A 14,651-nucleotide genomic window follows, 5' to 3' on the forward strand; every position below is an offset into this window, starting at 1 on the left:
ATAGCTAATGGTGAGGGAGGAGGGTCTACTCACTCTATTCTCCCTTCTCCATGCCTGACTCTGATTCTCACTTCTGGATACCTCTGCTTCTTGCTTTTGCCATCTCCACCCTAATTCCTAGCCATTGTGTGAAGGAGGGAGGAATGGAGGAAAGGAGATGCCCAGGCACAGGGTGATGGACCTTAGGCCTTCTGTCTTGCTTATAAATGCCAACTTCTTTTAGGCTTTGGTTAGTGACCATTGTCCCATGCCTTGAAATTGACTCAGAATCCACTGTCCCCTCATGTGTTTATTGGATTTATTCCAAATAGTAGATGCAAAGTCTATGTCTCTATGTACATGTAGTATTGGTTTCTTATGTCCACCTTGTGGCCCGTTGCAATCAGTAGATCTGGGGAAGCCCAGCCCACTATATATAGCACCACCCTCCTTGTTCCTACCTAAACTTGTGGCAATAAATTCCCAGAAAGAGCTAGGCTCCTGGGAGCTTCCCAGTTTCTCTTCTTCAAGAAAGAAGCTCACCAAGGATCTTCCTCAATCCTATTCCTCTCTTCTCAGCTTATGGGGAGGAGAGTGTCAGAGGGTTCATATTCTAAGGACCAAACTGCACCCTTTCTTGGGTGAATGGGCATTTCTACCCCCATGCTTTTGACTTTTGTTGCATCATGCACTGATGCTGCTTGCAAAAATAAATAAATAAATAAATAAATAAATAAATAAATAAATAAAGACAAAATACTTAGAAGTTGCATTCAACATGGTCACTAGATCCAGGTGGGATTTTGCTGTCAAGGTTGTCACAAAGTCTGAAGTATTAGCCATTGGCTTGTCTGCCTCTCTCCCTATGCATCCATATCTGTTTCCCCAAGGTTTGTTTCTGGCTCAGTCAGATCTTGGTTCAGAACAGCACACTTAGTGGGGTTCCTGGGTAGATATGAAGTTGGGTCTCTCATGGGTCCACCTGCCCTCTAGAAAGTTTTGTGAAGACCAGAAATTGTGGTGATGACTTTTATCTTTTGCCCTGTTAAGAGAATCTCCAGGGAAAATTCAGGCTTCATGGAATAGGATAGGCAAACCCACCACAGCCTTTCTCTCTGGTATTCCTCTTGTTAAAATTGATGAGAAGGGACATACAGGGGTTTCCCACTAACAGTATTAATGTAGGCATCACTCTTGGAATCTGGAGGTAGGATAAATATTTTTAGGAGAGGTAAGTGTGCAACAAGGCTAGGAAATAACTCTCTTCCACCCCACAATAGGATAGAGGGATGAAATTGTAAGAATTTTTGTTTCCCCTTCACTTTCTTATGCTCGGGAAGTTTTGTGTGGTGTAGTAAACCCTGGACAAAGGATCAGAAAAATCATGGTTGTAATTTTGACTGTCACTTTTGCTTTCTGGACCTCAGTTTTTTACATGGGGTCACTTTTTCCCAACTTCTTGGGGACTTGTTGACAGAAGACACCCATGTGGACAGAGGCACAAGGGGCTCATGAATTAACCAGATATTCTCCCAGTGGGGAACAATGGAGAAAAAAATGTTTATACTCAATACACTATCATGCTTTCAAACCCCCTAACCCTACCAGGTCCAACATAAACTGGTGGAATTTTGCAGCTAATTGTTTTTCTCCTGTCTTTTCTCCTTTCCGTATTGACTCCTCTTCTTTCCCTTTGAATTTCATGTGCTCAGAGTTCTGGGGCCCAGACCCTAGGTGGGTCCCAATAGTTGCTTCCTCTGTTTTCACATTCTCCCTCCAGCTTTGTTGCTTCCTGCTAGCTACCCAATCTCAGTGAATGTGAAAGGATTTTGCATCTGAGCCATGTGCCAGCTCCTGGCTGGTCCCCTACCCCACCCCCTTTTTACTGTTTGGATCGTATTCTCAACACTGAATGACTGTAAAATCTGAGTGCTTTTGATTTTCTGGTGTGAGGCTGTGATAGATTCCCATGAGCTGCCACTTCCCTAGGCACATCAAGAAACTGATAAATGGGGGGATAAGGACACATATGTAATATCTTGATCAATAAAGAAAAAATAAACAGAAAGTTCAAAAAATAAAACTGATAGCAATTGGGCCAATTCTGGTAGATTTGTCTGCCCCCACATATCTACACCCACCCACCCCCACCATCCAGCAAGCCTCTTCCAAATATTTGATGTAAGCACCTTGTGTTCAGAGTCAGTCCCTCCCTTCCTTCTGGTATATTTTCCTTGAGTGCTTTTACTTACTTCCCTTGCCCCATTCACAAGGAGAAATTTCCCATAAAGCTTCATTTTTCTCGCCTTCTAGGGGCATCTGCATTGTGGGAGTCAAATTGGAGATGTTCTCCATGGTCAGAAAAACAGGAGTGCACTTTCTCCTGAGGTTGAGGGGAAGCGCAGTTCACAGCCAGGAACCCAGGTTCAGAATTCACACTGCCTGCTTCTAACATTTAAGCAAGTAAGCATGTCCTCACTCTGAGCTTATCTGTTTTAAAAAGGGGTTGGACTAGATCCTCTAAAGTCTGGTCTAATTTAACAGGTACTGAGTCTGATTTCATGTGCTAGAGCTTGGAAGAGGGGAAAGTGGCACCTCATTAGCATTTATCATGCCCCCCTCCTTCTCTTTTTAAAAATAAAAACAGCTTCTGTATTGAAAATAAAAACCTGAGGCTTATGACAAACTTCCTGTGTGAATCTTTCCTATGTTTCCTTACTAAATTCTTAAATGTCACTCTGACATTTGTTACCATTGTATATATTTGTGTTAACATTATGAGTAAACCTTGGTTATTTCCTCCTAGTGGCATGCTACTCAGGGGCAGTGTGGCTTTGGCCTTGACCTGCTATCTACCCAGGTTTTCTGTAGGCAGAATTAACAGAGATGCAGCCTGTGAGTGATTTCTCCAGTTATCCAGAGCTTTCTTTCCCATTTCTTTCTAAAAATAACTTACCAAAGGGGAAAAGATTGAGAACTAATTTTTAAATACTTTGCCCTTCTCTATTACTCTTGTCCCTTCAGAAGCATGAATCCTTATGTATGAATGAGAACAAAGCCATGTTTTTGTTTTGTTTGTTATTACTTTGTGAAGTCTTAGACAGAACATAGAGTCTGAACAAAAATAAAATTATAGTTTATTGTTGTTTTTCTTTAGCACAGAGACAGCCAGCACTATTCAAATCACTCTACATTGTTGCCCTATAATGCTCTGGCTGTTCCAAAGTTACAGAGCCTGGTCACAAGCTTTCTTTGCCTCCAATTGCTATGCCTTTGGGTTCACATCTGACCTCCTGGAACATTTTCATTCTTTATAAAACAGGAGCAACATTACTTCACAAGGATGTGGTAAGAATTAAATGAGGTGATGTGCAAAATGTTTCTTTTCCTGAAGACATTTATAATCATAATGAGGGGACAAAATTTACACAGAAAAGAATTATAGCACAAGATAAGGCCATACCTTCATTCCTTCCTAAATCTAGATGTAAAATAACTTGATTAATTTGACAAAGTATGTTATAAATATTTATACATTTCTCATAGTTAAGCATGCAAGCTCTCATTGATTTTGGTCAGCGAGAGCATATATGAGGGATTTTGGAAAAAATGAATAAATGTAAGCATGATCTAGATATGAATGGCCTTGCCTCAGGTGTTGAACCAGACCCTGCACTTCAGCCCCTAATGAGGAGCATGGAACTATATCCTTTGCTTGATTGTATCAGGCCCTTGATGCACATTGTGTTATTTCATTCTCACACCCACCTCAAATACCTTTGTTTTCATTTCCAGAGAAGCTTGCTGGAATGCCACACCATAGTCAGGAAGGGATTCAGATTTGAATCCAGGTGTGTCTGCTTCCAAAATCTGTACCCCAAGTAGCCTTTAGACTTCAGCTGTTAACAGGTTGAACTTTCATTAAAGCTATGCAGTTCTGGCTAAAAAGCAGGGGCTAGTTTTCATATTCTTTGTGAGTGCCATGGAAGAGGCATTGAGCAAGACAACTGGTAAGATACCATGTCAGTGTGCAGGCAAAAGTGGGGGCCAGCCAATTTTGCCTCCTTTTCCCCTATCTGCTCTCTCGTCCTCTCAGGACACTAAAATCTTCTTCCTCTCTATTCAGAAAGGAAGGATCCAGTAAATTAATTTATATTAAAATGTTAATAACCTAAGGGGCCATTCCTTCTAGGAAATGAATCTAGGTATCTGGGTAATATTTCTTTGTATCCTCCAAATCATGGGAGAGGATGAACATCTCATCTATATTCCTCTAACAGGCAAGCCTGCTCAGTAGGGTGCCACACTTACCTTAACCAACCTAAACTGACAGGATGAGAGTGTTGACCCAGTACCAAGATCTAGGAGCAGCAATAGGGCATGGAGAGCTCGGGAGAGGCCAAAAGAAAGGAGATGGACCTAGAAGCCATTTAGGAGTGATGTTGGAAGCACTGAATAGGAAACAGACATTGGAAAAAGGTCCCATCTGGCAGAAAGCAATGGGGTACAACTTCAGAGCCTATACCTATGGGCTGGGGGCAGTTCCTTTATTTTATAGTCTTCTATAATATAATATATATTGTTTCTGTTTTCCCAAAATGAGCATATTTGCTCAGACAACACATTTGCTGAGCTCTTAATATATGCCAAGTATTGGGTCACATATTACTTTTATAATCTGAAAAGGTAAACATACAGTTTAAAAAAAAGCAGTAGCAAGAGGAAAGATAATCAGTACCCTGGGTTCATAAACTGATCTGGCTCAGAATCAGGTTAGAGCTCTTTTCCTTGCTCCAAGGCAAAGAGACCTAAAGATACCCCTGGACTCCTTAGAAAGGCAGCAGTATGGGAAGGGTGGAAATGCCTGGACCAACCTAGTAAGGCTATGGTGTGTTCAGTGTTTTCTGGTGTAGGACACCACCTAAGTGCTTCACAGATATGTTTCATCCACTCCCTCACAAGAACTCTGGGAGGTAAGAATTCCTGCTATACCCATTTTAGAAACAATATGAAACCTGACCAAAAAACAAACAAACAAACAAAAACAACAAAAAAAACACCCACTAAGAAAGTCTCCTAAACAGTATGGCATTTCCTCAAAAATTTAAAAATGGAACTGCCATTTGACCCAGTAATATCACTTCTAGGAATATATCCTAAGAAAACAGAAACCCCAATCAGAAAGGATATATGCACCCATATGTTCATAGCAGCACAATTTACAATAGCTAAGATTTGAAAACAGCCTAAATGCCCATCAGTAGATGAGTGGATTAGAAAACTATGGTACATCTACACAATGGAATACTAGGCTGCTATCAAAAAGAAGGAAGTCTTACCATTTGCAGCAGCATGGATGGAATTGGAGAACATTATGCTAAGTGAAATAAGCCAGTGAAATAAGTCAGTGAAAAAACAAAACAAAACACCACATGATCTCACTCATTTATGGATAATAAAGAACATTATAACCTGATGAACAAAAAGATAGATTCAGAGGCAGAGAAGCATGGAACAGACCATTAAATTACAACAGGAAGTCTGGGGAACAGAGAGGAAGGCAAGAGATCATCTGAAGGACTTATATGTATGCATATAAGCATAACCAATGGATGCAAGACACTGGGGTAATGGAGTGAGGGGGTAAGAGAGACTGGGGGAAGGTCAATGGGGGTGAAAAAAGGGACACATATGTACTACTATTTGTAATACTTTAAACAATAAAAAAATAAAATAATGTTTCCTAATGGATAACTGGGCTAAAACAAAAACAAAAATAGCCTAGCAGTCATTTCTACACAGGGGCCTTTTATACAAACTATAAAGGAGAAGCCTGCATTGAACTGCCTGTCTGTATCTGCCATGTGAATCAACCCTTATAAAAGCTCCTGGAATCCTATTTTAACAAATAACACAGAGGTTTTTCCACATCCAATTGTAGCTAACAGCTCTGACCAACCAGAGTGGCTCTATTCTGACCAATCAAACTGGGAGGATATGAAGTCCTTATTTCAATGAGGACAGATGAATCAGGTGGCAGAGATGGGGACTTCTACTATATAAGCCAGCTCTCCTCTGGCTCTGAAAGTGTACTTTCCCTCCACCAAGACTCAGTCTCCTTTGCTGAACTAAACACCAAAGATGTCTTGCTGGAGCAGAGAGCAGGCAAAAGCAGAATGGAGCAAAGCAGAGCAGTACAGCACAAAGCAGACCAGCACAGAGCAGAGCTATCTGGCCTGAGAAGGGCCTGGCCCCAGAACTGTCCTATAGCTCTCCTATATCACAATTGAGCTGCTTTGCACTGAATCAAGTTTCTTTCTTCACCACACTACAAATTAGAGAGTCCTGTTGCTGTTGAATTGGGGCCAATGGTGATCATCAGTTGGCAGGCTTAAGGAAGGTATCTTGATTTAAGTCATTTGGTTGGCAAGCAGCAGAGCCAAGGGCCTAAGTTTGTGTTAACTGTCGTTGACCTTCTTTTAAGGACACTCACTCTCCAACACATCTTACTTGAGGCCCAGGGCGAGGGCTGCAACACCAGCTCTGCATTTTACTCTGAGTTCAAGTATACTTGGGCCCCTACTGTCTTGAAGATCCTGGAGCAAAACAGATCTGGCTCTCCCTCTGACTTTTTTGGGAAGGAGAACACCAATTGCTGGGCCTAAAGGTTACAGAATAAAAAACACCCATAGTACAGCTTCTTTTCCCTTATGCCTTATTTAATACTCAAAGATCAGCAGGAAATAAGTGAAAGCCATCATACCCTGGCATTCGGAAATCCCAGCTCAAATTACTATATGAATGTTTAAGTGACTGAACATATCCCTCAAAACTGAAACACGGCTGAGAGCCTTCCTAGGCAGAGAAAATGGTTTATAAAATCAGTATAAGTAACACTATATCAAGCAATGTCCACACTGCCCATCATCTAATTATACCTCCCTCCTCTCACTCCCCTAACTAGGATCAAGACAGCTGGCAGAAAAAACTTATGGAAATCCACCCAAAGTTCAGAGGTTTGCATTGGATAGAAGTCACAGACAGCTGCTCCCCTTCATGTTTTGGTCACAGGGTTGGCTTTTGTCCACCTTGAGCCACCTCTGCTACAGTCTATTTAGGAGCAGAGCCAGAGAGGTGGGAGAGACATCTGTTCTTGGAGGGGCTCTTCTGGGCAAAGCAGGATTTTATCTAGCTATGGTTCAAAATAATACAAAAAAAAAGGCCTGGCTTGCTTTATACAAATTCTTCAAGCTCTTGGCATTTGGCTGACAGCAAACACCACAGTCCAATTGACAGAATTTCCAGCACTACAGTGACTAGTGTGAGATTTGGGGGCTCTAGGGTCCCAGTAAGAAAAATTAAGGAAGATCAAAATCAAGATGTCTATATTTTAAAGGTATCATTTCACATATGAATATCCTATATAATAAAGAGGCAATATGCAAATTGACCATTACGCCCTCGCACAAGATGGCCACAGCCATGTAGTCACAAGATGGCTGCCACAAGATGGCCTGCAGGGGAGGGCAGTTGGAGGGAACCAGGCCTGCAGGGGAGGACAATTGGGGATGACGAGGCCTACAGATGAGGGCAATTGGGGATGATAAGGCCTTCAGAGGACAGTTGGGGGATACCAGGCCTGTAGGGGAGGGCAGTTGGGGGTGATGGGGTCAGCATAAGAGCAGTAAGGCATCGATTTGGCAGGGCAGTGGTTAGGGGGTGATCAGGCAGGCAGGCGAGCTGTTGGGAGCCAGCAGTCCTGGATTGTGAGAGGCATCCCAGATTGGAGAGGGTGTAGAATGGGCTGAATGACACCTCCACCAAGTGCATGAATTTTATGCACCAGGCCTCTAGTAAATACATATAGAGACATGTATACTCCTTTCTTTCAATGCTCTTGTCTAGGAGGAACTATGTATCTGGCCTCTCTGGTTCCATATTGTCCCAGCCAGAGTTATTCTGAAGCTCTTGGAATAAAAGCTGTTGCTGGAGGCTTCTCAGGCTCTCCAGGGCCTCATGGGAGAGTTGCTTGGCAGACTTTCCCAGGTTCTGCTTTGTTTCCTCTTCCTCCATTTCCACCAGTCCATCAGGGGGTTGTGGGGAGCTCCTGGAGATGTAGCCCTGGTCAGACTGCACTGACTCCCGCTGCCCCTCTCCATAAGGTATGTATGGGTCTTTGAGGACCACCACAGGTCTCTCCCACCCCTCAGAGGTCTGGCAGCTCAGACTTTCCTGGGAGAGTGAGAGTATCAAGCCTTCAAGCTGCCCCCTTTCATCCTCTGAGAGGTGGTCTGGTGATGCCATCGGGGTGCTACAGAGAGGTGGGTCCTCTGACTCCATGGGGCGGAAGAGGACACTGTTCTGCTGAGGGTCCCAGCGTTCCAGCAGCGGGCAGGCCTCATCTCCTTCCACAATGGCCAACTGACTGGCTGTGCTGCTCCTAATAGCAGGAGGGGCAGGTACCACATCTTGAGTAGGAGGGACAGCCTTCAGGGGGAGCACCATGGTATGAAGGGTTTGGGCCACCAGCTGACCCTGGGGCTGAAGCTTAGGTTGTAGCCTGGCCACTCCTCTGCCTTCCTCAGTGATGAGCAATGCCACCACTAGGTGGCCCTCAGCAGCAGGCTCCTGCACCAGGGGCTCCTGTTTTACAATTCCTCTTCCAGGTGGCAGTAGCCACTCTGCAGACACCTCTTCATTCAGGGACGAGGTATCCTGGTCATCTGCTGAGCAGAGGTTCTCACGCTCAAACCAATCAGGGTACTGAGCCTGCCACTCTCTGAATCTCTCCACAGCTTCCTTGAGCTGCCAGCCACTGGGATTCTGCAGGTAATTCTCCCCTGTGAGCTCCCCAACGCGGTGCATCCGGCCAGGTTCATACATCTCCAGGTCCTGAATCCGAAAGTAAACCTCCTCAAATCTGTCCATGAGTGGGTACCTAGAAGTGATGTTGAAGAGGTCTGGGATATCATTCTCACTGCTGATGTCACTAAAGTAGCATATGATGTAGGTGCCAAAGCAGGCAGGCTTCTTGAAATCTGGCAGAATCATGTTCATGGCTGCTGTGAAAAGGTCCCCAGCAAGCTTCTGGTGGTCACATCGAAGCTGGACAGCAGGCTCCTCCCAGCCAAGTATGGCCTGCCACTTGGCCTGGGTACCTCGGGAACACAGGATGATGATCTTGGAATTGCTCTCTACCATCTCCTTCTTCTGCCGGCCCACCCAGGTCATGACCCCCATCTCTGAGATGATCTGCTCCTCCAGCAGGTCGAGGGTCACTTCAGTGGCACAAACAGTAAGCAGGAACTGAGCGAACTTTAGGACCACATCCACAAAGAGAGGGTGGTCGGCGGAGTAGACAATCCAAACCTTTCTGGGCTTGAGGGGAGGGGGCATCAGGCCAGTGGTGGGCAGGACATCTGGGGGAAACAAAACAAGCCAAGCTCACAGGTTCAGGTTTGTGTCTGTGCTGACCTTACACCACAGGCTAAGGGGAGGGACCCAGACCAGGCAGAGCTTGGCTCTTTGGATTAAGAAGTGCAACCGAGGTCTAGGAGTAAGCCAGATATTGCTATTTTACCTATTTTGGCTACATGAAAAAAATCAGTCTGGTACCTTCTGGAAAAAAGAATCTCTCACATTTCTAACTGGCCTTCAGCCTATGTAAGTTCATAAAAAAGAAAAAAATTAGAAACAAAGGCCTGACTATGGAACAAGGATGGCCTCTTTTTTTAAAAATTAAATTTTTATTGTTTTCAGAGAGGAAGGGACAAGGAGAAAGAGATAGAAACATCAATGATGAGAATCTCTGATTGGCTGCCTCCTGCACATCCTTTACTGGGGATCAAGACCATAACCCTGACTAGGAATCGAACCCAGCACCTCTTGGTCCATTGGCCAACACTCAATCCACTGAGCCACCACAGCCAGGCCAGGGATGACCTTTTTTTTCTACAAAATATGATTAGTACCTTACCTCTTTTCTTTGTCCAAGTGATTTAAAAAAAAACAAAAAAAAAAACTTTCGCCCCAGCTATGCCATTTAAGGTGGCCTCTTTGGGGATGAGGTCTTCTGAAGGGACTCAGGAGTTATACTGCAGAAGGTGACCCACCCATTATCTCAGAAGAACCCTCCATCACATCTTTAAAAATAAACACATACCTTCTCTCTCATCACTGATGTTTCTATTTCTTTCTTCCTCTCCCTTTCTCTCTGAAATCAATAAAAATATATTAAAAAATAAAAATAAACATAGGCTAAACCCAGCATACCCACACCAGGAAATACTGACCTGTGTCTCTGATGTCATTGCCATGTTTTTCATGATGAGATCCTGAAATAAAAAACATCATAGTTTTTTTTTTTTAAAAAAAACTAGGGACTAACTCACAGAGACATCTGACAGAAGAGTGCTGTCCCACCCCTAACAAAGAGCAACTAATAAGGGAGGGCAGCCAGAGGCAGGGAAATTGTGCTGTGTGGAGCTGCTCAGATGTGAATCTCAGCCAGCCATGACAAGCTGTGAGACATGGGAAAATCTCTATAAAACGGGTCTGTGGTGGGTGATTAAATGAGATTGTTTACGTGTCCAACACATATTCAGTCAGCTGAAGTCACAAGTATTCTGTGGAACGGACCCAGCCAGAACCCCTAGAATGGTGACTGAGGTACCTCATTACAGTCCTGGTTGTACTCTTCCCACAATTTGGCCACTCCCAAGGAGACTCCTCACTTGAGGAAAAGCCCTTCCCAGAGGTGTCTTTGCGGGAAGCATAAATCTTACAATATATTTCTCCAAAAGTAGCCTCCAAAAGGTGCATTTACATTTTCTCATAGTATTTTTGAAGCGAGGAAAGGAAACCAACATACACGAACAATTGCCCCCCTCAGAGATGCAATGAATGAAACTTAGTGCAGGAGTCAAGGTGATACAGACGGGAGAAGAGAACCCATAGGTGGTCAAGGAAGACCCTTACTGTAGAACCTTCATTTTAATCCCCACCCTTTGGGCCTCTTCCCAGAACTGTCAAAAGACAAGTAGATAATGAGGTTTCTTTCCTATCTTTTCTATCCTTTAGCCAGCATGTGGCACTTCAGGAAAGGTCAGAAGTGCAAAAGGAGTAATGAAACAAGAAGTCTATAAAGATGGATATCTATATTTATAAAACACTTGCAGAGACATTTAACTCATTTTACTGCCAGCAATCTTAGGAAGGACTTCTCTCCATAGGTATTCTGATGTATGGTTTGATATTCTTTCCACCACACGATAATTAATAATGATTAAATAATCCTGATGAGCCTTGTAAGTGTGGAAATGGCAGCCCAGATCAACGAAGGAGTCCAGGGTTATGGAGGGGCAGGGAAAGGCCGAATCCCCTAACCTGAAAATCCATGTTCTCTCTTTAGAACCTGGCCAGTGAGGACTGTAGTCTGGAGGGGGAACCAATATTTATTAATACCCACCAAAAAGCACCTTCCCTGCTATATCTTTTAACCTATCCACAGATGTGAGAGGGAGGCATTATGACTCTATTTTCTAAAAAAGACAACCAACTCTATGGTTTATTAAGCAACTTGCCTATAACTGCAAATCAATGAACTGGGGTATGCAACCCTGTGCTCTGGTTCCCCATAGCTTTCCCTATCATAATGTGCTGTCCCTTGTCATGCTACTCTCCCTGACCTCAGGAGCACAGTCTGGAGACTGCTCCAGGATGGGGTCGCTCAGGTTGTTCCACCTGTCTGGCTGATCATGTCTTTTACAGGAAAATTCCACTGTAATTCCTTTCAACCTGTTGATTTTTAAAAATTGATTTTAGAGAGAGGAAGGTGGGTGGGGGAGGAGAGATTGAATTGTTATTCCATTTATTTATGCATTTACTGGTTGATTCTTGTATGTACCTTGATCAGGGACTGATTCTACAACCTTGGCATATTAGAATGATGCTCAAACCAAATGAGCTACATGCCCATGGCCCCAACCTGTTGATTTTAATATTAATTTCAGTGGCAATAAATATAATTGTGGCTAACATGTAATAAGCAAATATGTGCCAAATTCTATGGTAAGAATCCATGTGCATTATCTCATGTAATTTTTATAATTGTTTGATGATGTGGGTATCATAATTTCCACTTGGATATAAGAGGAACTTGAGGCTTAGAGAATTAAGTAATTTTCCCAGATGGTAAGTAATGGAGCTGGTATTTGAGTCTAGTCAGGTCAGCCTTACTGCAGGCTCTAATTGATCACAGAGGTGACATTTGTACAAATTTGAGATTGAAGGGTGAGCAAAGCATTACAGAAACTGGAGTGGGGAAGGGGGAAATGAGCAGAAAGAGAACAGAGGGAAAACCCCAGGATCCGCACCACAGAGTCTGCCCCTTACCAGATAGCCTCCAGGTCATGCGAAGGATCAGCAGGATGATGCAGCCCACCATCAGGATGGAGATGCCCGTGATGAAACCATACATCCACAGGGAAATATATTCTGTGACAAGCAGAACAGCATGATGTGGCAGGGAGGCCTGGTATGCCAACCCTGAGCCTGCACCATGACATGCTGGTGATCTCATCCACCCCTGGGCAACTTTGTATGCCTGGCTCGGGACCAGGCTCAGTCAGAAACTTCTCATGTGGCCCCTGAGGAATGTCCCCTTGGGTCTCCCACAGCATACTATGTGAAGGATCGGTGGCCTTACCTGCAATCGGGTCTGCTATAAGAACAAAGGAAAATAGTATTTCAATTTTTAACAGTAATCACAAAACCATTACTGACATTCACTAAGGACATGCTAATGCCCGTGGCCCTATACCAACCCTATACCAACGTTATTTATTTATTTATCCTCACCCAAGAATATTTTTCCATTGTTTCTAGAGAGAATGGAAGCGAGGTGGAGAGGCAGAGAGAAATATTGATGTGAGAGAGACATATCAATTGGTGGCCTCCCACATGAGCCCTGACCAGGGCCAGAGATCAAGCCTGAAACCAAAGTACATCCCCTTGACCAGAACTGAACCCAGGACCTTTTAGTCACAGGACTCTATCCATTGAGCCAAACTGGCTAGGGCTCAACCACTTTAGATACAGGTTTAACTTGATGAAACCACCTAAATGAAACACCTGAGTTTCTAGGCTACTAAGTAATGCCCCACCCTTCAGTTGGCAGGCTGAGGTTTGTGTTGAAACCAGGGCAATTCCTGTTGCTTTCTGCTCAGTTTTGACTATAGCCACAAGCTAGGCCTCTGAACAGCCTCTGCCACTTCCTCAGTGTATGATCTTGGACAAGTTACATATCTCGGCCTCAGTTTCTTCATCTATGAACTTGGGGGCAGGAGTTTCTACTTCTTGGTACTTTGGTTCACAACTTACAAAGATTTTGTTCTGTACATGGAATATAATTGTAACTCTATGACAGTAACAATCCCCATTTTTTCAGTCACAAAAGTTGAGGATTAGAAAGATTAAGTACTTTACCCAAGTCTACACAGCTAATACAAGGTAGTCGGGAGTCTAACCCAGGAGTGTCTCTCTAAAGCCCTGCATCACAGGCCTGAATAACTCCAAATTAAACTCTGCTCTCACCCTTAGGATCAGGTCAGGGTTCAGCTCAAGTTGTTGACCTTCATTTATTCTTACCCCAATTGTGTTCCAAAATAGTCATCTGCTTCCTACCTGGAATTTTTGGACAGGAAACATTCACGGAGTGTCTGCGGCAGTCATTCAGACAGCTGCTAAAGAAGGGCTGGATCTATGAGACCAGAGAAGGGCAGGGAAGACAGGGACTGGAGACACAGGACCCCCATCAACGCTTTCCTGACAGAAGAGTAATGGACCCTGGCTGACTGCTTAGTATCTCAGTGTGGCAGTCAGGTGGCCACCCATCCATCATTAAGAGGAGCCCTGCCCAGGTGAGGCTGGCAGAGAAGGCCATCCAGGCAGGGAGTCCCAGATGGAAGTGGCGTTGGGTCCTCAGAGAGAGCACCAGTCACAAATTGCCCTTCTCCCCTCCTTCATCCCTATAGAAGGATTGCCCACCTGTGCATGCTCTCTCTGTTATATCACACTCACCCACCTGCACTTGGTGGTGGCAGCACCAATTAAAGTTTGGTAGGTTGAGTGTGACATTCGATCGCTGGCGGAAGTCCTCTCGTGTGGGCTAAAGAGAGGGGAAAGGATAGGTGAGGCTAGCTAGATGAGAGCTGGCCACATTGCTGCAGGAATTGATGACAACATTCCCCACTACTGTCAGTGTGCCACACAAAGGCTACAAGAGAAACGCCTTCAGGTTTCTGCTCCAGGTCTGTTGTTAACTTATGAACACAGCCGGTGACAAGTATTTCCCTCTGCATCAGCTGCTAAGGACCATGGAGACAGATCTGTGCTCACCCCCAGCAGTGTTGCATACATTTTCTGTACTCATCTCACCCTGGCTCCATCTTATTTGCCTCATCTTTATTTCCATTTTGTCTTCATTTCCGTATTTTAAAAATCTTCAAATCCTTTTTGAAATAAGTAGAATAAACAAAGTGGAACAAATAGAGAATAACAGAGATGTGGGAGGGAAGGACAAAAAGGATGGGATGGTGAACAGGGCAGAGACCAAATAACTACAGACATTTAGAGCAAAAGGAAACCTGAATAGAATCAACTACTAGTATGTA

The 14,651-nt window shown here is 44.0% G+C and overlaps 1 protein-coding gene across 8 annotated transcripts in view; it reads right to left on the bottom strand.

Moving 5' to 3' along the window:
* Nucleotides 1–3,100: 3,100 nt before the first annotated feature.
* Nucleotides 3,101–14,651, bottom strand: part of IL17RA (interleukin 17 receptor A) — a 41,781-nt gene continuing 30,230 nt past the window's right edge. For 4 of the 8 annotated variants that reach the window (XM_084879519.1, XM_084879513.1, XM_084879520.1 and 1 more), the window contains exons 8-14: nt 14,063–14,146; nt 13,663–13,738; nt 12,686–12,700; nt 12,373–12,474; nt 10,272–10,313; nt 10,142–10,192; nt 3,101–9,398 (exon numbers count right to left, since the gene is read on the bottom strand). In XM_084879519.1, the coding sequence (XP_084735645.1) occupies nt 7,891–9,398; nt 10,142–10,192; nt 10,272–10,313; nt 12,373–12,474; nt 12,686–12,700; nt 13,663–13,738; nt 14,063–14,146 (1,878 nt within the window). In that variant the 3' untranslated portion in view covers nt 3,101–7,890. The remainder of the gene's footprint in view (nt 9,399–10,141; nt 10,193–10,271; nt 10,314–12,372; nt 12,475–12,685; nt 12,701–13,662; nt 13,739–14,062; nt 14,147–14,651) is intronic. The other 4 variants (XM_084879516.1, XM_084879517.1, XM_084879515.1 and 1 more) reach the window with 3 other exon arrangements.

The sequence above is a fragment of the Pipistrellus hanaki genome (assembly GCF_964339955.1).
Source record: "Pipistrellus hanaki genome assembly, chromosome: 3".
Taxonomy (NCBI): Eukaryota; Metazoa; Chordata; class Mammalia; order Chiroptera; family Vespertilionidae; genus Pipistrellus; species Pipistrellus hanaki.